The 25,338-nt window shown below is 43.9% G+C and overlaps 3 protein-coding genes across 10 annotated transcripts in view; 2 read left to right on the forward strand and 1 right to left on the reverse strand.

Annotated features, from left to right (window-relative positions):
• Window positions 1–8,321, reverse strand: part of LOC147259758 (uncharacterized) — a 298,413-nt gene extending 290,092 nt beyond the window's left edge. For 4 of the 7 annotated variants that reach the window (XM_086205919.1, XM_086205918.1, XM_086205924.1 and 1 more), the window contains exons 1-2: window positions 8,229–8,321; window positions 4,267–4,435 (exon numbers count right to left, since the gene is read on the reverse strand). In XM_086205919.1, the coding sequence (XP_086062045.1) occupies window positions 4,267–4,435; window positions 8,229–8,258 (199 nt within the window). In that variant the 5' untranslated portion in view covers window positions 8,259–8,321. Of the gene's footprint in view, window positions 1–4,266; window positions 4,436–5,731; window positions 5,792–5,822; window positions 5,920–8,061; window positions 8,139–8,228 lie in introns of those variants that run through there. The other 3 variants (XM_086205920.1, XM_086205922.1, XM_086205921.1) reach the window with 3 other exon arrangements.
• On the forward strand, window positions 6,229–16,259 carry LOC147259759 (arrestin domain-containing protein 3-like). Of its 2 annotated transcripts, XM_086205925.1 has the most exons (7): window positions 6,229–6,267; window positions 9,491–10,049; window positions 13,058–13,115; window positions 13,250–13,397; window positions 14,570–14,666; window positions 14,856–15,112; window positions 15,185–16,259. In XM_086205925.1, the coding sequence occupies exons 2-7, from the start codon at window positions 9,794–9,796 to the stop codon at window positions 15,755–15,757; spliced, it is 1,389 nt and encodes a 462-aa protein (XP_086062051.1). In that variant the 5' UTR covers window positions 6,229–6,267; window positions 9,491–9,793; the 3' UTR covers window positions 15,758–16,259. The 2 variants fall into 2 exon arrangements, with proteins under 2 accessions (XP_086062051.1, XP_086062052.1); XM_086205926.1 differs by lacking the exons at window positions 6,229–6,267; window positions 9,491–10,049 and adding an exon at window positions 10,194–11,944.
• Window positions 16,260–19,376: 3,117 nt separating this feature from the next.
• Window positions 19,377–24,967, forward strand: LOC147259760 (arrestin domain-containing protein 3-like). The gene is made up of 6 exons (XM_086205268.1): window positions 19,377–19,781; window positions 22,445–22,502; window positions 22,577–22,724; window positions 23,315–23,390; window positions 23,484–23,740; window positions 23,830–24,967. The coding sequence occupies exons 1-6, from the start codon at window positions 19,526–19,528 to the stop codon at window positions 24,214–24,216; spliced, it is 1,182 nt and encodes a 393-aa protein (XP_086061394.1). The 5' UTR covers window positions 19,377–19,525; the 3' UTR covers window positions 24,217–24,967.
• The last annotated feature ends 371 nt before the right edge of the window (window positions 24,968–25,338 follow it).

Raw genomic sequence — 25,338 nt, forward strand, 5'->3', positions numbered from 1 at the left:
TGGGTGCAAGGGCAGATAGGGAGGCGAGAGTCGAGTGATGGGGGTAGTCGTAAACGTTAACACGTTTAGGATTTGGATATCCTCACAAGCTTGTCTCATTAGCTGCTAATTGGCAAGACTTTCCCCCATCTTTTGTTCTGCTTAACTTTTGTCTTGTACGGTGGGGGCGGGTGTGTGTGGGGGCGCTGGGGAGAGGGGGAGGCGGGGGCCAAGAGGATGGCAAACTATATTTTTCAAGTGCTACGCTGAAGGAGTTCGGCTCATATTAATAACATTGATTCAAAAACAACAAAACGAAATTCTGAGACATAAAAGAAGGAGCAGTGAATGAGAGAGAGGACATAAGGTAAGAACAGGAGGCAATCCACCCCCCCCCCCACACACACACACACACACACACACACACACACACACACACACACACTCACCTTTCCCAACCAGGAAATCATACAAAAACTCCAACTGCAAATTATTACCAAAGCTCCCCTCACTTCTGGGTTCAAAGTAGACATATTGGAGTTGTCATGCAGGGGGGACGGCCAATACTTTCCTCAAATTATTGCACTCTTTGACAAACATTAAAGGAGACAATAAAATACATAGGTAAATGTGTATTTGCCTACAAGGAAAGAAGGCTTGATGGGGGTGGGGGGGGGGGGACAAGAAGAAAGAGAAGCTGAGGAAATAGGTATCCATAGCTGATGGTCCAAGTGGATTACACTGTTAGAGAAGAAGCCACTTGAGTCTGCATGAACTAGATCCTGCAGGCAGATCCTGGCCAGGACTGCTGATTTGAAGGGAGAGTCCATGTGTGCACCTTTGGGATTTGTTCCTGCTGTTACAACCATCTCCCTTCCTCTTTCTCTGCCTTTGAATCCATGGAGATGTGCAGCAAGTGTCCTGAGCGCTAGTGTTGATCAGTTCCATGTGCCAACAGTCTGCAGCAAACTGTTGTTCTCAAACTGTGTGGCTATAGCACTTGTTTGGTGACAGGTTTTATAAGAATAGAATATATTAACACTTGCTAAAGACAAATTGAACGACAGTCGCCTTCCAGAAGAATCCCAGACTGATTTCTTCATTACCAGCAGGTGAATGACATCATTGAGGTCGAGGAAAAAACTGGTGATCACAGCTGGGGAATGAGAGGAAGACTTGAGGAATGTTTAACTCATAAATGGTGGAATGCTCATCAGAGGCGTGCGGGAGGAAACACTGGAAAAGTAACATGATGGTTACAATTACAGTAAGAGAGAGCGTCTGTTTTATGTTAAGAGAGATGTCAGAGAGGGTTCGGAAGGTGGGTCAGAGCCCTCATGCGCTGTTTAACACCTGACACCCCAGCCTGGCCGTAACTCAGGTGGAAAAAAGCGGCAAAAAACTTCAGAAAAAGGGTTTTTGGATATCATATTGACTTTCTGTCAAACATACACAACCCCTAAAGTGTATCATCTTAAAAACATAATAAATATAGAAAAGTTATTATACTTTCAACACCTAAATCAAAGTGCTTTCTGTCTGATGACATCCGAGTTCTCAGGCAGTCCATGGTAGAAAATCCTGGTAGGTCACAAACGGCCAGCACATGGCTTCCTCGCCTTCATCCAGCAGATCAAGGCCCTCGAACTAAAGCAGTACTGACAGTGACCTCACCGAGACCCAGCAAGTGAAACAGCCCTAACAAGGTATTAGCAGGCACCTCGCTATACCTTCCAAGTCTCAGGCCGGGTCTAAAGAAACACAGCTGCACAGGGTGTTTTTTGAGGCGGAGGGCAAACCTGCGTGCAACATGGTGCCCCTGGCTAAGCTCAAGGCTGAAGCTGCAAGGTCAAGAATTCAAAGCAACGGGGGGGAGTTTAGGGAAACTACTTTAATGACATTTTCTCTCTCCGACAGTCTGCTGAATCCCCTAGATATCAATTCTTAGGGATCATTTTAACACATATTAATATATTTATATGATAAATAAATGCATTTCCTCGTGAGGCAGGTGAGTTTAGTTTGCCCTCTACGACTGCGCAAAAAAAAAAACGTGCATGTGTGTGTGTGTGTGTGTGTGTGTGTGTGTGTGTGTGTGTGTGTGTGTGTGTGTGTGTGTGTATGCATGTGCAGGCGTATATGTCGGCCGTCTGTGTGTGACTGTGGGCGTCTAGAGGAGAGAGAAGCCTCATCTGTTACCGGCCCAGCCTGCCCGGCCCGCCACATGAAGTAGAGCGACAGGGTGTCACCATCCACGACAGTGATGGATGCCCTAAATTCAGTAGGCAACTTGGGCAATTGGACACATTAACAACAGGCACCTGCTTTCCCCCCGTACAAATCTATTAAAAGATAACAGCAATGGCGGCTCCCGCACTATTAGTAAATTATAGCTCTGTCTGAGTGTGAGGTGAGTGTGGGCCTCCATTCTCCCGCCACCCCCTCCCGCGCCACTCAGCTGCACTTTCCTATTGGTAGTCTCACAGTGCCACCCAGTGGCGTCCATTTACCATAATTTTCCAAAAAAAACAAACAAAAAAGATGGCGCAAACGTTTGCACGTGGATAAAAAAGTCAACAGTGGAGACTTCATTTGCTGAAAAAGGAAACCATCAGCATACTCGGGCTCCATCAGACCACAGGGAATAATAAAAACTGGAACTACAATCAAGTGGTCAGAGCACGACAGTGAGTCCATGGGAGACAAATCAATAATACACACTCAAAGTACCACAAGCATTTATTCAAACTGACACTCCAAAAATAAACTCAAACTCTGTACCAAACATATCTTCACACACACAGACAAGTCCTCACAGATGATCTGACTGCTTGGTGGGAGTACCTGAGGCCAAAAACATGATCATCTCTGCATGTGTGTGTCAGTAGGTTAACATATTGTGTGTATGTTGTACTCAATGCTTATTCCGTGGTAAGCTATTTTTCCATAAGCAAGCCATTGCTGGGGCTGTCTGGGCTAAATTGCCAGTGATTAGAGACAATGTGGCTAATATAAAACCATTATGACCTACTCAAGACTTCCTCTGTTCCAGCATTCATGGCAGCGTGGGGTTCTCAGCTCCACATGGTCATGACATATCTTGGGCTGGAGCTCAGGTATGCTACATAAAAATGTGTCACATAAATTTGCTGCAGATAAATATTTCTGTGTGTATGTGTGTTTGTGTGTGTGTGTGTGGGGGGGGGGGGTGGTGGTGGTATGTGTTTGCAGACTGGCCAAGAATAAAGGGAGGACAAGACCAGTAAATACTTTTACAGCAGGCAATTTGTCAGGATGTGTAAATGTCTCCAATTCCCACCAGGACGAGAGTAAAATTTACAGTCACTCAGGAAGTGACAATGTACAAAAAAGGACCACTTTTTCCTCTCTCTCATCTCCCTCAGACCACTAAAACCTTCCCATAAATCTCCTCTGGTCCCCCTAGAAGTCTGCCGTTGTCAGATATCATGCCTTGACAATGCCTTGTGCCGTCATTGTCTTGACAGAAATATGATATGTGAAACTGCAATGTCACATCACTTAACATGATTTAGCCTAAGCTAGTCTGCGCCATTTTAATCCATCAAAAATGTCACCTTTTCCCTGTAATGATGGTAGAGGTATAGGATCCCTGTGTTGGGGTGATCTATAAGACTTATCTCGGCTAATGATTTATGACTTCTGCCAGCTAATGTACTGAAGGAGTCTCCTCTCTTCCTGTCTTCGGGGTTTCTTTCAAATTGGCAAATAAGACAGGCAGGGCAGCCAGGCACTTGATTCTGTATGTAAATCCTATAAATATGACCTGAAATGTGTTTTAAAACTGCAGATTTATTCTGCTCTAAAGTAGATCTGTTTCCGGGGTCCTGAGCTGTATATACACTCCCGTGTGTCCTGCCACCGTCAGATAATATGTATGGCTGTTGCTAATGGACTCTGTGAGCTAGCTTGCTTATACGTGCTTTGATCAAATGTCTCTCTTGCAAACATTCCAAAGCCCCACTGGACAAATGCAGCTTTCAGAAAATCAACAGGATGTCAGATGGCGTGTCCCAGTAACTCTTAATACCGCAGAACCTGCCAGACATAACTATACTCTTACCGAGTCTGGATGTTTGCCAAATGTTGTACCGAATAAGTTGCAAATGAAAAAGTGAGCAGCACAAATAGACGAGTGACAGAGCACACGTATTTTCCTTCGTATCCAAACTAAGATCGGTACCTTTCTGAAGAGGTGAAAACTCCTGGTGCAATACAAACTTGATTAAAGCAGACTGAGAAATGTACCTGTGACCACGATGGAGTGGCTGGATCCACACGCCATCAGCTTCACTCTGCCAAACCCTGCCCCCGTGAACTCTCTCAGCTGGGCCTCGTCCGGGCCCACGTCTCCTCGCCTGCCATGTCCGGTCTGGCCCAGATCTCCACTGCCCCAGCAAAGCAGATCCATTTCCAACTAGTGTGGAAAAAAACAGGGAAATGTATTTAAGTGGCATGGAAGATGTAGGGAACATTATTGGTGATTTAAAAAAAAAAAACAAAAAAAAAAAAACAAGAACTGTGAATCTGTTTTTTCTCTGAGGTCAGGAGTTCACTGGTTGTTTATCATACATGCCAAACTGATCTATTAAAGTGAACGGGAGGGAAGTTTCGCCATTGCTCCAAGTATGACGCAAAATAGGGGAAATGTGTTTATTTAGCTCATCAAATACTGGCCCTCAAGTTAGCATGAAGCTTGAGTAAAGCCAGTCTGAGGCTTGCAGCCTTATTGGTAATGAAGAGTGGATCTGATGCAAGTAACCAATATTCTTCAACATCTTTATTTAATATCTGCCCTCTGTGCTAATTAGAACGTGACCTCACATGCATGAGCAACACACACAAACCGCCAGTGTGCATACATGTACATACACACACACACACACACACACCACAGCAATATGACCAACACAATTCCATCCGACTAATATTGGAATTTTCCGAAAGAGCAAACCAATAGATAACCCATTAGAAAACTATAAGGGATCAATAGCTAATTTCTTTGCATTGATTACCACTTGGACATTTAACATTCACTCTGTGGCCACAATGTGTGCTCCACAAGCTCAGATCCCCGATGGCCCTCATGAGTATTAAAATTATCGATTTCGACAGAGGACTAAAAATGTCAAGCTGTTCATTAATCTTAATAAAGACAGGACTTGACCAAGGCAGCCTTTTCTCCCCTTGCAGGGATACAACCTATCCAACCAGGAGCACAGACGCGGCATAGATTAATGAGCTTCCACGGCGAGATGTGATTTAAGTCTTTGCCATAAATTGATCAATCGAAAAAGAACAAGTCTTTTATAATAGTACTTATACCAAGGCGTGTGGCTCAATACAATTATTATAAAATCCCTGTTTGCAGCCCAGGGAGGGGGTACTCACCCCACCCTGGTCTTGAACCCAGGCCCACAGACCACCAAACTCACACACTAACCAGAACACCAAAGAGCCAGGCCAAGAAATACAGCCACCAGCATCTAGACTCAGCCACAGCGACAATGTGCCCAAGTGCCTCATGATGCCTCCAACACGCTTCTCTACCACCAGAGAGCCTCAAATCACCGGAGCTTTACCAATCTCTGGAGCCCCTCATCGGGGTCAACCAAACCTGGGGGGCTTTCATGATAACACACAGAGTAAGAAGCCATTCCATTTCTGATGCCACATGGAGCAAGTTGGTCTGATGACCTGCTCAGATTTTCACCTGGTGGTTTGCTCTGCTGCATCACCTCTCAGCTGCAGAGAACTGCTGTGCAAATGTTAACTGGAGAGAGAGAAAAAAATCTCAAATTCACCAAATGAAAAGTACGCCAGATTAAGACGAAGAACACGAGCAGCACTAGGCCTCAGACCTCAGCTCCACCTCCAGCAGCAGATCCAGGTTCAGCTGGTCTAAACTCGAGACACCGCCACCCCCACTGGCCTTATACTGGAAGCCCCTCCTCCCAGACAAACCATAGTTCTATAAAAATCAATCAATCTACACAGGCAATATTCAAGAGTAGATATAATCCTGTGCACATCATCTCATCAATCAGTTCATCTTAACAAATAAATATCATGATCGCACGCTTGTTTGGGCCCTGAAAAGAACATATCTGGACTAACCAATAAGACACCCCCCCATATGCTGGTATATGGTACATTCTGGGTCTCCCTACCACTATTTAACATTTGGAACTCTCCTGGTTCAGGTTTGACACTCAGACCCCAGGAAGCCGTTCTAAAAGTGAGACACAGGTGAGAAGAGACCAAATACTTGAAGTTGAATACTTTCAGTTATACTGTGTGTGTTCTTGATGGCGGTTATTAAAAACTGGTTGTGATCACTTTTACCTCACATACCCCTGCAAATATTTGTATTTTGTTTTTAGCTGATTGTCATGAAAGGCTAAACCTTAATGCTAAAAATGAATGCTGATCCTCGCCTTGAAGTCTGGCAATAATACCTGAACACTGGGAAAGAAGTAAAAAAAAAAAATGCAATCAGCAAAACTCTGTACTTCTCAGTACATTTAAACACATTTACTTCTTACATTAGTAAAGAGGGTTGAATCTGTCATTTTACAATTCTTAGTTTTACATGAGAGTTTGGCGTAATGTCAGTGTTTTTGTCACTTCTGAGTAAGTCAGTACGTTTAAATGCACAGTTCTACACCGTAAAGTGGAGTTAAGTTTATATTCTGAAGAGGCCATTTCATTGGCTGACTCAGTTTTCGTGAAGGGGGACAGTTTGAGTCACTGATGTATGTCCGCCTGTGGAACGCTAGGTGGCAGCATGCCCCTCTACAACTGGTGGCTGTCAGACTTCATTCTAGTTCAGCTTTTTTCTTAATCAGAAAAAAAGTTAGACAGCAGCAGGCGGTGAGCCTTTCAAACAGTGGATTTCAATTCAAAGACTGTCAGCATTGAAGAAATTTGATTTTAGTAACACAAACATGTTTATTTGTTTATTTTATAAACACAATAAATGGACTTTTCCTGTGCCTCAAACACGCAAGCATCCTTAAAGCATCTCCAGTCCTGGGGTGCTCCAAACACAGGTCACCCATGCACACGCCTCGTCGGGATACACTCAACTGTAAGCGACACACACACACACACACACACGACTGTCCCTTCCTCAATAGTTGTGTTTAGATCTAAAACAAATGTCACATGACCAGCAGTGTTGCAGTAATGACTTCCTTGTATGGACCGCGGCTGCATCAGCTGTCATGCTACAGATGCTCCTCCCTGGTCGATAATGGAGAAACGTTACCAGCCGCTGCCCAACTGTCAGACTCGTCTCTGTGCTGTGTTGCTAAGTTCCGAGCCACGCGGGGCTGTCCTGAGCTTTATGAAGGCCCTAAACTGGATTTGATTCCTCCACTTTTCCTTTACTTACTTTGTTATTTCTGCCGCACTCACACATGCTAAGCTAAGCTGTAATCATAAGGGGTACTCGATCATTTAGATATGCGTGCATCAAATCTCTTATTTCCGTGAACAGAAATAATAGGCGTGAAGGTGGAAATTGATTTTTTTTTTTTTTTCCAGCCAGGTAAAACACCTTGACCTCATTATCGTCATCCAGAAAAAGTCAAAAGCTTTCCTCCCTGGCACAGTTGTTGAGTTTTAGATGTTATAATTAAAATTAATAAGCATCTGCGGAGGAACTGAAAAACAAATCAACGCGTTGGAGATGTCATTTCTTTATTCCCTCTCTATTTTCTGGTATGAAAAAATCTTAATATAAGCCAAAAATCTTTTTCTTTATGACGGTGTTGTTTTGCTTTCTGCAGGACCTAGCTAGACATTTGCTCATTTCAGGCAGGAGCTATTTAAAAATGACTTTACAGCGTTGTGGACATGTAACGTCTGTTTGGAAGACAGGAGAACAATGAAATAAGCTGGTAAAAGCACCTGTGGGACGTTACCCAGGCGAAGGTTGTCTACAACAGACAGAAAGGATTCCTGAGTCAAACTAAGAAGGTAAAAGTTTGTGAAGTGATGTTTTATTAGCAGTGGGAAAATGTAAACTTTAATTTTTACATCGTTTCAGCCTGGACTGTCCTCGGTCTGCCCCTCTAGACGACTGGTCCGGCCGATACCCCTCTAGCCATGTTCTCCATCTCTCTCTGCACTCTCAAATAAATAAAGACAAAATTAAATATAAAGCAGTGAACACATTTAGCGGGACGCAGCCAGCCACAACTAACCTTTTCCAATGTTGGATAAGAATTTTTCATTTCACGGTCTTCTGTTATTGTACTTCCTTGTGTGTCTGTTGCCTGTTCCTTTGTGGTCTTAAACTGGTGTGGTTGTCTTGTAACCTTGACTCCAGCCACCCCTCCTCTCCCCTCCGCACCAACCACACTGGCAGGGTAACTGTCTCCATGGCGCCGTCCGCCCACGTCGAACCAGCTGACCCAGATTAAGGCAGTATTTTCTGAATCGTTCTAAACTTTGAAATGCTGAGAGAAAAGAAAAGGCAGCCACATGCACACTGACCTGACAGGGGCTTGAGGCTTTCCTCACTGAGGATACTTTGCAAAGTTAAAGCCAGTCAGTTAAAACTGAACTGGAACTCACCGTCTCACCTGCACAGAGCTCACTGGGGCGACTCAACTTGACATATTTTGCACCTCTGCACCGGTGCAAGCTGTAACCAGCGGACACAAACTAGGGGTTTGGAGGGAATTTCATCAAATTTGGCTCCAACATCCACTGGCTTCTACAAAAGATTTTGGTAGTCAAAGGTCGACGTCACTGCGCATGTAATTATTGATACATTTTATTTATCAGCATGTTTGAATCCGTTGTTTCCTTCTTAATGTTTTGCAGTTGTTTTCTTTTCTGACAGTTTTCATTTTTATTGGTGACCCCCCCCCCCCTCACAAGGGACGTTTTGCTGAAAATGCCTAAAAAGACAGCACGTCTGAAGTGAACTAAAAGCCCAAAGCTGGAACCACTTTTAGTAAATGAACGAGTTGAAAAGTAACTAAGGTTTTTCCTGAACAGTTTCAATTAGTTAAAGTGCTTCCAGCATTGAGAAGAAGACATTTGAACAAAGACGGCTTAATAAAAAGGTCACGGTCAAAGGTCACCTGATCCATGGGAAATGACAAATAATACACGTGCTACCAAACACATAAATACACAAGAGAGAGCCATCATTTCATAAATGTCATATCAGTCTTTGCCTTTTAATCTCATGATACTGAAAGTGATGCACATTTTTGTCTCCCTGTACTTACAGCTGCACAAACCTCTCAGATAAGAAAATGCTCACCTCTTTAAGAAAACTTGTACTTTTTTTAATTAAATGTCCAGCTTTCTTCATTGTTCAGTTCATTCCAGCGTCATGGTTTCACGTATTGTTTCTGCTGTTCTTATAGCAACACGGTGCGTTTACTTTCACACCGTTTAATCCCGTTTTGGGCCCCCTTTTAGAATGCCCCTTTTTTTTTTTTTTTTTTAGAGGATCGTATTTCCCCCACATCTTGACCTCCAGGGGGCGCCGTGTGCATGGGAAGGAATGTGCAGGCTGGTATTTACTTCTCTGTGCAAGCTCGTCTTTCCCCTCTGAACATCCGATGGCAGCAGAGGTCCATACGGAGACCCTAAAAAGGGAGTGGCCTTCCCGGTCGCCCTCAGAGCCCCCATCGCCACCACCGCCTCCCCGACCAGCAAACAAACATTGTGTATCGCTCCCTTCATCTCTTGCCTGTGGCCATTTAACACTTCATTTGTTGACGTTCGGATACTGCAAAAATAAAGAAAAATGCCGTCAATCCAAAGTCTAACGATGACGTACGATGCGCTGAATGAGAACGGGACGTTTTCGGAGGGGGACACGATAACCGGAAAAGTAACGCTGGTCCTGATTAAGGAAATAGTTGCTGAGAGTTTCTTCGTCAAGGCGAAGGGTGACGCTCAAGTGCGTTGGACGAAAAAGAGAGGCAACCATACCTACACGTACTCTTCCCACCGGAGATACTTCAAACTCAAGCAGTTCTTCACCCCCGAGAACGCGACGGGTAGGCGGACCGAGTCCCGGTAGCCGCCAGGCTGAGCTGCAACACTCCAACACTCTTGCACTTTTGTGGTTGTCCATCATGTTCCTGCTCTAGAATAGGTTGTTGTTAGTCTGTCAGGGATATATATATATATATATATATATATATATATATATATATATATATGCTACAAGTCAAATGTTTGGACACCTCATTTACTGTTTTTTTCTTTATTTTCATGATTATTGTAGATTGAAGGAATTTGGCATTGAAGGCATCAAAACTATGAATATATGGAATTATGTAGTAAACCAAAAAGTGTGAAATACCTCCAAACTATGTTTTATATTTTAGATTCTTCAAACAGCCTCCCTTTGCTTTGATTACTGCTTTGCTTACGCGTGGCGTTCTCTCCGTGAGCTTCGTGAGGTCACCACCTGAAACGGTTCTCCAACCGTCTTGAAGGAGTTCCCAGAGACGCTGAGCACTTGTTGGCCCTCTTGCCTTCACGCTGCGGGCCATCTCATCCCTGACCATCTGGATTGGGTTAAGGTCAGGTGACTGGAGGACAGGTCATCTGGTGCAGACCTCCATCTCTCTCCTTCTTGGTCAAACAGCCCTCACACAGCCTGGAGGTGTGTTTGGGGTCCTTGTCCGGTTGAAAAATCAATGATGGTGCAACTAAACATAAACCGGATGGCCTGGTGCTGCAGGACGCTGTGGTAGCCATGCTGGTTCAGTCTGCCTTCCATTTTGAATAAATCCCCACCAGTGTCACCAGCAATGCCCCCCCCCCCCCCCACCATCACACCTCCTCCATGTTCACAGTGGGAGCCATGCATGTGGAGACCATCCCTTCACCTTATCTGTCACACAGACACGGCGGTTGGAGCCAAAGCTCTCAAATGTGGACCCATCAGACCAAAGCCCAGGTTTCCACTGGTCTGCCGTCCATTCCTCGTGTTTCTTGGCCCAAACAAATCCCCTCTGCTTGTTGCTTTCCTCAGCTGTGGTTTCTTAGCAGCTGTTGGACCATAAAGGCCTGATTCTCCTCTGAACAGGTGATGTGGAGACGTGTCTGCTACTACAGCTCTGAGGCGTTTATCTGGGCTCTAGTCTGAGGAGCTGTTGACTTGTGACTTCTGAGGCTGGTGACTGAGATGAACTCATCCTCAGCAGCAGAGGAGACTCTTGGTCTTCCTCTCCCGGTGCGGTCCTCATGTGAGCCGGTTTTGTCGTTGCGCTTGACAGTTCTTGCAGATGCACTCGGGGACACGTTCAAAGTTTTTGCAATTTTCCGGACGGACTGACTGACCTTGAGTTCTGAAAGTAATGGTGGACTGTTGTTCCTCTCTACTGAGCTGACTGGTTCTTGCCATCGTGTGAATTCTAACAGTTCTCAAATGGAGCTGTCAGCTGTGTACCAACCTGACGTCTAGACAACACAACCGGTCCCAACCCCGTTAGGAGGCAGAAATTACACAAGTGAACCCTGACAAGGCGAACCTGAGCGGTGAAAACAGGTGATGACATCATGGAGCTCACTGAGAGAAGGCCAAGGGTTTGCAGCACAGACAACAAAGCAAAGGGTGGCTACTTTGAGGAATGTAAAATGTAAAACATATTTACAGTTATTTAACTTTTTTTTTTCTATGCTGCATAATTCCATTTGTCTTGCTTCATATGTTTGATGTCCTCTGTATGTATCTACGATGTAGAACGAGGTAAAAAATAAAGAAAAAACATCGAATGAGAAGGTGTGTCAAACTTTTGATTGGTAGTGTGTGTGTGTGTGTGTGTGTGTGTGTGTGTGTGTGTGTGTGTGTGTGTGTGTGTGTGTATACATATATGTAGATCTACTAAGACACATTACACAATGAAGTGTAATGTTGAAAAAGACAAGCCCACATTTGGAGGTAAAAACATGCATACTCTACATCAAAACTTTTAGAAATGTGGAAAAACGTAATCCAGTCACTTTCCCTTTCCAATATGAACAACAAGTACTAAAGGTCCTGACTCCTCTACCTAATATAATCACACACAGAAGAAGTTCATTCACTGTTGCGTACTAATTTTACATGTGAACCTACATCCGGTGGAGGTGATGTGATGAGATTTCATTGCCTCACACATAGAGCAGTAAATCGATACTCTTGATACAAGCGCTTTGAAGGAAGAGAAAGAACAGTCGACCACAATGAAACAAACAAGCGTTACATTGGTAACTGTCTGATATGAAACATTTGTACATGTGAAGTCAGTGTGGAACCTAAACTGCATGTTTAAATGATCACAGATGGATGAAGGCATCATGTCTATGTACAGTGGGCTCAACAGGTTTTTGACATAGATGTCAGCTGTAATCCAACAGAAGTCACAGGAGATAAATCTGGAATATATGCACGTGTGTATGATAATTTAACATTAGTTTTAACACATACGCTGTGGAACTCTGGCCAGAGGTGACGAAATGTTACCCATCAAGTATGGAATCAAATGCGACATTTCTGTGTTCCACACACAAATAAAACCACCAGCAGCAATGAACTGCTTGTAGCTCCACTCAGGCTTTTCATTTATTCAGACATCGTTCGCAACAAGAGTGAAACGCCTCTTTGTGTTGGTTTGATCCGACACCAGCGACTAATGACTGTCAGCCATTCCATGAAACGCGCAGGTCCGCCATGTTCTGGTGCAACAAGGAAGGACAAAGCTCCTCAGTGTCATTCAGAGGAACCGGTCGGATTGGAACTTTGAATTTGAAGACCAGGACAAAAGTAGAATTTTGTATTGCATGCAGCATGAGCAGTGCCACAGCTGAAATAGCATTCAGATCTACTCTCAAAGTATAATGACACAGCTAAGTAGGTGACAAGTAGAAAAATATAGTGGCGAAAACACAAGATAATATGGGAATAATTAATAGGGTCCAGGTAAAAGCACATGCACTTTGTCATTAACAGCAGCTTTGTAGAATTTAGTGACGATCAAACTATTTTGTAAAAACAAAATTGTTTCACTTTCAGAAACTGTAATACCCCGAGGTACCCATGTGTACGATTTCAGCTTTAACATACCGCAAACGTAAGTAACGCCACTTAACCAGAATATAATGAACTTGAAGTTCTCCTCCTGTGTGTTCAGATCTGTTCTGTTCATGTCATTCAAACTGAGGATTAATAATGTGTAACGAGGAGTGTGTGGGTTCCCCCTCACAGGAGCATGCCTTCAACCTTCGCCGGGGCCCACGGGAAGGTTGTCTACATGATAGAAGCCAAGTTGTCCAGGAGCTGGAAAATGACTCGCACCGTAGAAAAGCCGATACAGTTTCTTTCCAAGTCCACCCCGGACCTACGTCCTCTGATGGTCAGTGACATGTCTCCTCATCCAAAGAATCTCTCATATGCCACCTCAGTCTTCGTAACATTGCACGGTTTTCCTTCGGGTGTCAGAAGAGTTTGCTTAAATCTACCGAGAGGAGGGACGGACGAGATCCAGGCTGAACCTGGAAGTTTGTCTGTGTTGGTCCACTCCTGAGAGAATCTCTCCAACCGCTGCAGTAAATCACAGATCACCGTTTTCACGGGAAATTTGTTTAAGTGACATATCAGTATCAATGAAATGCTCCAGCAACACCTGGAGTGAACAGAGGAACTTTATCAAACCGGCATGTTTCGGCTCGTGGCCTTCGATGGACAATTCCTCTAATGTGCACAAGCTGAAACAAGTCCCTATAACGGCGTTCTTCTATATACTAAAGTGTTGCTGGAGGATTTATGACCTTATTTTAAGACCTTTTTAGCCTCCATGCCAGGGTGGAGGCTGTGCCAGAACCTGTCAGTGTCCATCTACTGAAGTGGAGACAAAGAAACGTTTCCTTCTTTTTGAAATATTTGGCAGTGTTGAAGAATCAAAAACGCGCTGCTGGCTGCTCCTGCGTGCAGCGGCCTGACGCCGTTGGTTCTTGTATCCGTTGCAGTTTGTGCATTTTTGTCATCACTCAGAAACGAGGTGACAAATGCTGTCCAGACAAAACCAAAGATTTTCTTTCATAACTTTAGTTTATAGTTCCTTCAGCAATCTATTTGGTTACTTTTTTAGTGCATTGTTGTACAACAGCAGGGTTTTTTTTTGTATCATTTGTTTATGTTAACTCGTCATTTTTTAAAATGAAAATAGATAAATAAATAAATGTAAAAGTCTGAAAAAAAAATGCACCCATTTCCAAATGTCTGACACTGACTGAAGTGAGTAAAAGTAAGGACACCCAAGCAGAAAAACATCCTAAATGCTGAGAGCAGTGCACGTACCAACTTCGGCGAATACAAGCCAACGTGTATCCCAATTAAAGCCACCCAGGCTAAAGGGGGCGCTACAGAGTCAGCTAAACACACACGAAAGCTATTTCTGCAGATCCTGTGTTCGAAAAGTAAATGAAATGTGTTTGAAGTCATTGGCCCGCATCCACGTCATCTGTCACCAGCACACCATGTCTGTGTTGTTGTAATTAACTGTTGTCTGTTTATGACTTTTCCTAGTCACGTCAACATGGTACGAAAGACAAAGAGATGGGGTTTTTCTCGAAAGGAAATGTGCATCTGGAGGCCAGCATTGAGAAGGCGGTGTATCGCCCAGGTAGGAACTTCCTGGTCAGTCGTGGTACACGGCAGACACAGATGATTGTAATCCAGGGTCTGCTAGTATTCTCTTATAAAATCCACGGAATATCGATAAGGTGGGATTGACGCCGTCATGCGCGCTGATACATCCTCATAGGATGAAATGAATGAATTAGGAATTTAATCTGTGTTGTGCTTCTTGTAGGAGAGGTCATCACGGCTCTTGCCAAGATCAACAATTCGTCCTCCAGTGAAATGAGACCCAAATTCAGTTTGATCCAGAATGTGGAGTATCGTGCCAACAACAGCACCAGACGCGACACCAGCGTGGTCGAAAAAGCGTCCCATGACATCGTGACTCCGCGAACACAGAAGGACGTGCGCCAGTCAATAAAGATTCCCCACAATCTGCAGCGGAGCATCAACAACTGTGACATCCTCACGGTGGAATACTTCTTTAAGGTATGCGTCCGTGCCCGAGCTCAGGAACGACTGTCGTCTTGCTCGCCGTAATGAACGTCTTTCTCTCCTCAGGTGTATCTGGACATCAGCTTTGCTTTCGACCCAGAGATCCTGTTCCCACTGGTCATTGTTCACCATGAGCTGGATGCTGGCCCTCACCTCGGTGCCTCTGGGGGCCCCAGCACCTCACACGTCTCTCCCTCTTTCGTGCCTTTGAATTCATTTACCGTACCCCCACGCTCAGGCATGTACAGATACCCGGAGGTCCAACAGTACTCTGCAGCACCACCTGCGTACCCTGATCACCACCGGATGTATGGCGGTCCCCCAAGAGCGTACGCAGCTCGGCCCAGAGGAGGTTACAGTAGTCCAGCATCAGCGCAGTATCGTCCGTATGCCTCTCCATATTCATCTGCAACATCCTCCCCTGTACTCCACCCTCCACCTACCGCCCCCATGTACAGTCCGCCCTCCTTTGCCCAAGCAACTCATCCGTCGCCTTCAGCCCCACCGCTGTCAAACATCAACCGGTCTTCTGCACCAATCATGGACACGGACTTCCTGGCTCAGACTGACGAAGCCCCTCCTGCCTATTCGCTTCTTTTCCCGTCGTCTTGTGCGGAAAACTCAGATCCAAAATTGTAGAACGCACCCTCCGCGACTGACTTCACTTAACCATGAAGACAGCTATCAATCAGTAGTCAGAACGTTTTGTCCTTGTATCAAAAGCCACTGTGTGCAGTGTTAACAGTAAGCGTGTAAGAAATTATAGACAAGTTTTTCAGGTGCAGTCGGAAGTTCATTTCCAGTTTGTTGGGATTGCTAACCATCACCCGGGACCTGCACTCGTGTCGCGCATTGTTCAAGTGTTCCTCAAGGATGTGGCAATCATGATTCAGCCTCCAGGTGGAAACGTGCTCTCTCTACCTCACACTTACACCTCACCAGGAAACCCACAGTGCAACTTTACAGGAACTTCTTTGTATCTTTATGTATTTGTGTTGTTGTTGTGTTGTTTTTTTAAACTATAGCAGTTACCTATTAAGCCAAATTTCTATTTTTCAGTCTGTTGAAGTCAGCGTTGGTTTGGCTACATAATAAAGCCTGATCTGTCTTAAACTCCCAGATTGTTGGCGTTTTTTGTTTTTTTTTTAACTTATTTTTTATTGAACATACATACAGCACAGATAGAACATGACAGAGATGCGCAGACAAATATTCCAGACAAGTGTTCAGATACTTATTCCAAGATACACATGAAAAAAAAAAAATATTGATGTTTATAATTCCAATACTGTTTTCACTGGTGCCCATCTTTCAGCAAACTGTCCTGTTTTCAGCTGTAACCTTGCTGTGATTTTTTCCACGATGTATACATTTTTTACTCTATTCCTCCATTGTGATATGTTTGGAGGTTCTGGCTTTAGCCAGCAGGCTGTTATTGTCTTTTTAGCGATCAGAATCAAAATCCTCCACAAAGCAATCAGGTTTCTGTCTGTCAGATTCTCAGGTGGTATGCCGAGGATAAACATTGCTGCGTCCAAAGCAAAATTAATGTCCAAAATTTGCCCAATCTCCTTCCGAACATTCTCCCAGAAGTTCAACAGCTGTGGGCAATCCCAGAATATGTGCGTAAAATCTCCTATTAACTGACATCCTCTCCAACACAGTTCAGATGTGTTGCTATATTTTGAAGTCTTAGATGGAGTGTTGAAATATCTCATCTTCACCCTCCAGTCAAACTCCCTCCACATTGGGCTGCTTGTTAATTTGTGTCCTGCTCTGAATGTTTCCTCCCAATTTTCATCTGGTATAATAGTATTTGTTTCTAATTCCCATTTTTCCTTAACATCCAAATTGTTGTCCTTACATTCATGTTGTAGTACTCTATGGATTTTTGATATTAACCCCTTTTTAGTCTCCCCCTCCAAATACGACAACAGCAATTCCTCCAGCCTAGATGGTGTTGTACAAATATTTCCCCACTCTCTGTGCTTTTGAAGGTAGTGTCTTAATTGTAGAAATTTGTAGAAGTCATGGTTCGGTAAGTTAAACTCTTTTTTAAGTTGTTCCAACGACTTCATATACTGTCCATTGAAAACTTGTGCAATATAAATTAACCCCTTACTTCTCCATTTGTTGTACCCTGCATCCATAACAGATGGTAAAAAGTCTGGATTTCCTGCTATTTTGGTGATTCTACTTATTGAGTTAGATACTTTCAGTTTTTTTTCGCACTATTGACCACACTTTTATTGTTACCCTAATCCAGTCATTACGCATCCCCTCTTTTTTCTGCATCTTCTCTTTCAAAAACGGGAGTACCTCCGAAGGTGTTTTCTGACAGGAATTTTGTTCCATTCCCACCCACATTGTGTCTGTAATATAATAATCGCTCTAAGTTGTGCTGCCCAATAATAATTTTTTAGACTAGGTAAATTTAACCCTCCCTTCTCTTTTGGGCAAAGAAGGATTTTGTATTTGATTCTAGCTTTTTTATTTTGCCAAACAAATTTAGATAGGATTTTGTCTAACGTCTTAAAAGTTGAACTAGAGACCATAATTGGCAGTGACTGGAACAGAAACAACAATCTCGGTACAATGTTCATTCTCACTGTTTCGATTCTTCCCACCATCGACAGGGGCAATACCTCCCATCTGGCCAAATCCTTCTTTAGTTCTGTAATCAGTTTTCCATAATTTTCTTTAAATAGCTGCGATATAATGGGAGTAATAATGATGCCAAGATATCTAAACCCTGTGGCGGTCCCTTTGAAATTGAACTTTCCCTCTAATTCAGTTGGATATTTGCCTGAAAGCATCACTGCTACTGACTTAGATTCATTAGTTAAATAACCTGATAATTGTCCATATTCATTCAGATTGTTCAATAAAGCCGGTATAGTTAAGGAGGGTTCACTTAGATATGTTAATATATCGTCAGCAAATAAAGATATTTTATGCCTCACTCCCCCTTCATCTCTTATTCCCTTAATATCCTTATTTTGTCTTATTGATTCGGCTAAGGGTTCAATACTTAATGCGAACAGCAATGGACTCAGACAATCCCCTTGTCTGACCCCTCTTTTGAGGGGAAAGAAATCTGAACAGCATCCGTTAACTCTAATCCGTGATTTGGGGTTTTCATAAACCAATTTTACCCAATCTATAAATGTTGAATGAAACCCAAAAACTTCTAATGTCCGACATAGGAAGCTCCATTTTACCCGGTCAAATGCCTTTTGTGATTGTTGGCGTTTTATCTCACTTTAATCGAGGAGCGTCAGGTGTCTACACGTGGCTGTGGACACCTGATTTTTAGACGACTTCTACTTCAGTACCATGACAAACTTTCTGTCATTTGCATTTTAGGGAACTTAGAGCTTCCACTTCACAACATTTCAAGGGAAATATAGTAATATTGGACATTTATCTGAAGCCATCAGTTACTACACAGAAGGCCGACAGAAGCAGATCAGCCGAGGCTCCCCACCACTGGAATACACAAACATCACCAGAGTACTACTTTATCTTTCTGCTTTTACTTAAAATAAGGACTTATGTGGTGGAGGAAGTACACATCAGGGAACGTTTCATCTTTATATCTGTATAAATGACGCCTGTGGTTCACGGCAGCTCATTCACTCTGAACACAAAACACTGAATCCAACAAGGCAGACGCGCGCTAAACAATCACTCTTAAAATCTGAGTGTGTGTCAGTGTGTCTGGCACCTGATCCCAGCAGGGGTCTCCCACTTAACCCAACATACAGAAACATAAACCAGTTGTGCAAACCAAGTGTGTTTGCACGATGGAACCATGTAACAGGAGGATGTAAAGAAGTCCCTTTTTAACTGTATTACAGTGTTTTATAGTATAATAATTAAGACGCAGTGAAAGCACTGAAAATAACTGACACTAAAAAGTAGTAACTGTTCCATTGTGAATAGTGAAGTAAACTCCCAGGGTGAACACGTCCATCAAACCAGTTTATCACCTGTCACCCTCGGGGTTTTCGCACTTACTCCTTCAATCAGATTTTTCCCCGCTGGTTAGTCACCGGAGCGGGCTGCTAGTTACAGCTGGCACTATTATAACCTCTTGAGCAACCCTGGAACCTGCACTCCTATGCCCTGGCCTTTCAGTCATACGGAGTTCGATGGAAGAGGAGGGGTGCGGCCGGATGACGCTATCTGCATGTCGATAACGGCTGTAAAAGCGGAGGGGGGGGGGGGGCTGTCAATGACGTTAGGACGTACAGTTTGTAGTAGTTACGACTACAACAGGACACGGAAATCAAAGAGCGAGCGTTGGAGCTGTAGTAAAGCTCACGGGGCGACGCGCTCCACCGCCAGCAGAGTGAAATCAGCAGGGGTTGGGGGGGAGTGGAGGATCGGACGAGCGGCAGGGAAATGTCTCCAATAAAGGACCTGGAGGTGACCGTTGAAGAGCTCAACGAGGAGGGTACTTTTTCTGAGGGAGACGCGGTGTCAGGGACGGTGAGTTTCACTTTAACCAAAGAATGCAAAGTGAAAAGTCTCCTGGTGAAGCTTAAGGGGGACGCGCACGTGCACTGGACGGAGGGCACTGGTGACGATAAGAAGTCCTACAGCGCGCACAGGCGGTACTTCAAAGTCAAAGAGTTCCTGATCCCCGAGAACGGCAAAGGTGCGTGTGCAGAGTTTCGCCGTCGATGACAGGCTGACTCCCCTCTCCTCTCTCCTCTCTCCTCACCGTCTGTCGCTGTGTTGCGTTCACGGTCGTTGGATTTTACAATAAGTGGTTTGGTTTGCTGCGGAAGTGAGACTTACACACATCTGTGGCTTCCGCATTTTATTTCTCCCACCATTTGAAATTCCCTACCATTTAACGGTGACTTGAAACTAGACTCTCCCCAGCCGTACAGGCCAGTGAGGGCTTTGCTGCGGCGTCACCGTAGAAATAGAGAAATAAGCTTGTTACTTATTAAATTAGCACAAATCACAATTTTGTCTTTTCTGTTTCTTATCATTCAGACCAGGGGTGCCATGATGTTTCCCCATGGAGGACAAACTCCAAATAACTGTTGGGCCAAGCAGAAAAGCAAACCCATCCTGTTGTTAAAATGCTTTTTGTCTCTATTTTTTTTTTATTCTTACTTCACTTGCACCGAACTGACATCCTGCCTCTTGATCAAATTATGACGAAACGACCCTCGTAAGACCATGACCCTGAACAATAGCATGCATGTTGTGATTTGACATATACAGCCAACACCCCTACACTGTGACAGGGAGGGTTGTGAGGGTGGGGGTGGGCTTGGCCCCCAGTGGTACACAACATGATTTAAGTCCTAAATTCACTTATAAATAAAGGAAAAGGATGAATTTGGCAGGTCATAGACATGAAGTCATTCCTGGGGGCTAACTGTACCCTTACCTCCATTATACTGCAGTGTGGCTTGTGGCTCACGGTTCAAGGGCCATCTCATGCCACTCCTTGTTCTCCATCTGTTTTTTTTCCTGCAAGTCTAAAGCTCTTAACTACATCAGCACCACTGGGACCGTGATGGAGCACACAATGCTTTTAACCCCTTTTGCAAAGGCAGCCGCCAGACTGAGGGGATGGGTTGAATGACATTAAGGAGGAAAAGCTTACAGTTTAGCCCCACTTTCAAGTTTCATGTTCAGCTTCCTTGAGCATTTAGTCGTAATTGCTTTTCATTGTATTTTAGAGTGTTGTGTTTCTCAGAATTCCCTAAATATGTAAATTTAAGGTCAAATGGGAATTTGCCTCGGCTGCACGGTGGTGCAGTAGTTAGCACTGTCGCCTCACAGCAAGAAGGTTCCGGGTTTGAATCCCGGCTCTCCCCGTGCCTGCGTGGGTTCTCTCTGGTACTCCGGCTTCCTCCCACCATCCAAAGACATGCAATTGGGGATGAGGCTGATTGATACTCTAAATTGTCTGTGGGTGTGAATGTGAGTGTGAATGGTTGTCTGTCTCTCTGTGTTGGCCCTGCAATGGACTGGCGACCTGTCCAGGGTGAACCCCACCTCTCGCCCATTGACACTTGGATATGCTCCAGCCCCCCCCCCCCCCCCCCCCCCGGCAACCCTTAATGTAAGAATAAGCAGAAGACAATGGATGGATGGGAATTTGCCTCGATATCAGGGTGTGTGTGTGTGGCAGCTTCATGTTGCAAAATGCTATATCTTGAGAACGTCCTCCACCCCTCACATATTAGATGAACATTTACTGTCTTCATTCATAACTGTAGATAAGGGAATAACTTCCAATAACTCCTTTGCAACTCTCCCATCGACCAGCCTTCCGTCTGAACTCTCTGTGTTCCGTGCGCCCTCTGCTGGCGAAGCGACGAGACAGCTGACTCAACCGTAAACAAATATTTTTCAACTGGTGGCCTTCGAGTTTTCTGCATAAAAAAACCCCACTATAATCTTTACATTTCACAACAGATTTCTATGAGCTGTTTTTCTGTTGAAAGTTTAAAAAAAATTTTAAAAATGAGGATTGAACTCCATGATCTAAGAATGTAATTAACCTGTAATGACTATTAGCATTGAAGAGTGCCTTGTCATAAGGAAACATAGCTCGCTTTTGTCCGGCATGGATTAAGCTAAACTATCGGACAGTATAGATGGTGTGGAATATTATTGTAAGATGTAGTTAATGACACCAAATATGGTACAATGGCATGTTACAGATGAACAAGTTATAAAGTGATTATATTCCAATGTTATACCGTAATATTAAATTGATTCGTGCAGTCGCCAGGAGACAATCTGGTCCCCAAATTATGTTCTGTTACTAGAGCGAAGTCAAACAGGAAATGACAAAACCCAAGGCTGAGACAGATCATTACCTTCCCATAATTGAGCAGCTACTGCTCCGCTGAGGCCTGCACTTTAACAATACTGTTAGGTTCAATGAAAGTGGGACATTAGGGTTTCGGTAAGAGACCTTTCAAGAGCTTCACAATTTTGAAAAATATATAAAAATTGTGATTATTTTTGCCTGGTATTGTGATTGTGATTTGCAGTGTTAGAGGAAATATTGATTTATACAATAACGTTAATATTTTAATGAAATAAACCATTAAAATAATAATGATGATTTTCGCAAGGATCTGTGTCAGAAGAAGATGTTTTTTAAGTCTGAGAATACGATTTTTAGGCAGGACATCTCTGCCGCGCCACAATATGTGATGAAAAATTGTATTTTGACACACAATTCGCCTTTCTGCATTTTGAATTTGCAGTAGCCCAAATACAGAGTAACAATTAACTTCCTGTTGTTTTGTTTTGTTTTGTTTTTGCTTGTGTTTTTTCCAGGCAATGTACTTCCTCAAGGGATGCATCGCTTTAAGTTCATGCTCAAAATCCCAGACGGGTACGTGGCGAGCAAGCATCAATACACATTGTGTTTACAAATAACCGCATAAGTGGACTGGTCTCCGCCCACAGGGACATGCCATCATCCTTCCAGGGGATGCATGGAAAGATTCAGTACTTGGTTGAAGTCAAGCTGTCCAGGAACTGGCGATGGCCGTCCTCAGCGGAAGCTGAGCTCAAGTTTGTTTCCAGGTCATTAGCACAGCTCGGAGCCACGACGGTAGGTGATACACCACAACAACAATGTCCATCTCCCAACTTTTGTCTGGTTGTAGCATGTTGTTCCCATTGGGCACGCTCAGTACACATCCTGGGAGAGTCACTACATACACAAACTCCAAATAGCGTGAAATACAGAGAGATTAAACTAGCAGCAGGTGCACAGGAACAGGAAACCAGGTAAAATGCTGGATCATACTTAGCGGTAAGAGGGGACATGGCTAGTACTTCTCTTTTGGATTCATGATGTCATCAGGCCAAAGCCAAACAGCCTACAAGTCACTTATAAACGAGGTTGCATTAAATTCAATTTAAGGTAACAAAACTCAATAGGGTCTCCGCCTGAAGTATCTTCTGCCTCAGGCCCTCATAATAAACTTGAGACAAAAGGGACAGCAGAGGATTAATTAAAATATTCGCAAGAAAACCTCATTCTGAAGGTCACACTGCATGCAGAACACAGTGATTTAATGAGTTCGCAGATTGAAAAGTTAACAAGTTTACGTTTTATGACGTTCGCCTGGACTTTGAATGTCAAGTGTCTGACGCATCACGCAGCTGTAAAATGTTTGTTTTCATGATTTCTTCAAGTGTCCACAGGCGGGTTCAGTGACTAAAGGCGAGGTCCTAATGTCTGCCACTGTTAACAAGAAGGTGTGCTCTCCAGGTGAGTTCCCTCAAGTTAATCATTAATATGAAACCAAGGTTAGTCCAGAAAGAGCAAATCCACATTTTAGGTTTTTATTTTTATTTTTTTCAGGTGACACTCTGTCTGTAGTTGCCGACATCAACAACTCATCTTCCAAAAAAATGAAGCCCAAATTCAGCTTGCAGCAGACAGTCGTGTATCGCGCCACCACCTCCAGGAAAACAAGCAAACAAAAGCTGTGTAAAATGATTGGAGACACAATCGAGCCCAACTCACGGGAAACTGTCTCCTGCCAGTTGCAGATTCCCGAACATACGCACTACACTCTCCTTAACTGTGAGATCCTCTCAGTTGAATACACGCTGAAGGTACGCAGCGGCGCTCATGTTGAGTGGTTCAAGTGTGCTGCTTTGATTTAATTGAATGAACCTGTTGTACTTCTCATGTTTCTGTCCAGGTGTATTTGGACATCAGCTTCGCCTTCGACCCGGAGGTGTTGTTTCCTGTGGTCATTCGTCCTCCTCACTTTGCTTCCCAATGGAACAGTGACTTCCAGGGTCCTCCTGCTGGGGCCATGGGGGCCCCGAGCTACAATGACTTCTCCTCTTCTGCTTTCCCTCCTGGAGCTCAATTTGGAACCCCAGGTGCTTATGGGTACCCGGCACCGGGTCCTGCTCCAGGCGGCTATCAGAGTCAGTTCCAACAGCCAGCAGCTGCGTACGGCTTTCAGAGTGCAGCTTTCCCCCCCTCGTCAGTGCAGTCCCAGACGCCATCTGCTCCGCCTTTGTTTCAACAAGAAGCCCCTCCATCTTACCCATCCCTCTTCCAACCACCTCAGCAGTGAGACAGGGTTTGATCCAATGTGAGCTTCAAAAACGGTACAGAAGAAACTTGGTGGCATGAAATGAGACACTTTTGCAAGTCTGTCAAGTTATAAACTATCGAACGGGACTTTTGTCTTTGTCTTCGGGCGGTGAAAGTTTCTCAGACGACTGTTGACTTTGTCATAATCCAGTGTAGCTTGTCTTGACTTTTGCACATGTAAACCTACTGATGAAATGTTTTGAGCGTCCAGCGACTCGTTTCACTATCAGCATGTGATGCATTTAGTCTGATACCGCCTAGAAAGTCCGGAAGAGAAGCAGCTGATATGCCAAATATGCCGAATACTGACAGACATCCAGAAACCAGAGGACGTTGTCATCACGTCAGCTGAGGACATCTGCCTCCGATATGATTTTACGAAAAATAGAACATTTAAAAATATTCTCTGATATCTCAATTAAAAGAATAATAAGCAATCCTCCATATGCTTCATGAGGAGTTTACTTTTTCAAAGCTCTTAAATTAATGGAAAATTAATATGCTGTGGAACTCATTGGTATCATAGAAAGATATTGTAAACGATTATAAAAAAAAAGTTTCCAACCTTTGTATTAATATTGTTCCCTCCTCTTTTTTGTCATTTACTTCTGTGTTCGTCCTGTTCTGTAACCACTGGTACCTTTTTTCTATTCACCTGTTGTTGTTTTTTGTTTGAATTATTAAGATATTGGAGCCATAATACTTGGGAATGCTGGTAAATAAAGTGTTTTTCCTCAGATTTGTAGGTTGCGAGGTGTTTTTCTTATATTGAAAGAGCCAGTGGTGTAATCTAGTTTCAGCACCAGGTGTACTGTGGTGCATACACACCCTAAAACAACACCCAATGATCCCAAAATCAGGATTGTAACTCTGCCGCTGTTATAGTGGGTGTACCACTTAATAGTCCTGTGATTAACATGGACTTCCCCACTGGAGAGAGCAGGCTTCACGTCTGTCAAAGGCATAATTCTGCTACATGTACTTTTGTCAACCGTTTGAATTCTTGGGGGGTGCATCATCACTGTAGAAAAACATCATGTGACCACACAGGCCCCCCCCCAAAGCTGTCCCATTTCTCACCATAACGAGTGGACACTCCTAT

This window comes from Aulostomus chinensis, chromosome 6 (assembly GCF_037954235.1).
Source record: "Aulostomus chinensis isolate RoL2024-O1b breed Wild chromosome 6, RoL_Achi_v1.0, whole genome shotgun sequence".
NCBI classification, from domain to species: Eukaryota; Metazoa; Chordata; class Actinopteri; order Syngnathiformes; family Aulostomidae; genus Aulostomus; species Aulostomus chinensis.

Bases quoted from the DNA above. Each gene is read 5' to 3' on its own strand.
- LOC147259760 (XM_086205268.1), top strand. From the start codon at position 19,526: ATGTCTCCAATAAAGGACCTGGAGGTGACCGTTGAAGAGCTCAACGAG. The intron at 22,503-22,576 runs GTACGTGGCGAG...CTCCGCCCACAG, and splicing joins ATGCTCAAAATCCCAGACGG to GGACATGCCATCATCCTTCC. The intron at 23,391-23,483 runs GTGAGTTCCCTC...TATTTTTTTCAG, and splicing joins CAAGAAGGTGTGCTCTCCAG to GTGACACTCTGTCTGTAGTT.
- LOC147259759 (XM_086205925.1), top strand. From the start codon at position 9,794: ATGCCGTCAATCCAAAGTCTAACGATGACGTACGATGCGCTGAATGAG. The intron at 13,398-14,569 runs GTCAGTGACATG...GACTTTTCCTAG, and splicing joins CGGACCTACGTCCTCTGATG to TCACGTCAACATGGTACGAA. The intron at 14,667-14,855 runs GTAGGAACTTCC...TGCTTCTTGTAG, and splicing joins GAAGGCGGTGTATCGCCCAG to GAGAGGTCATCACGGCTCTT.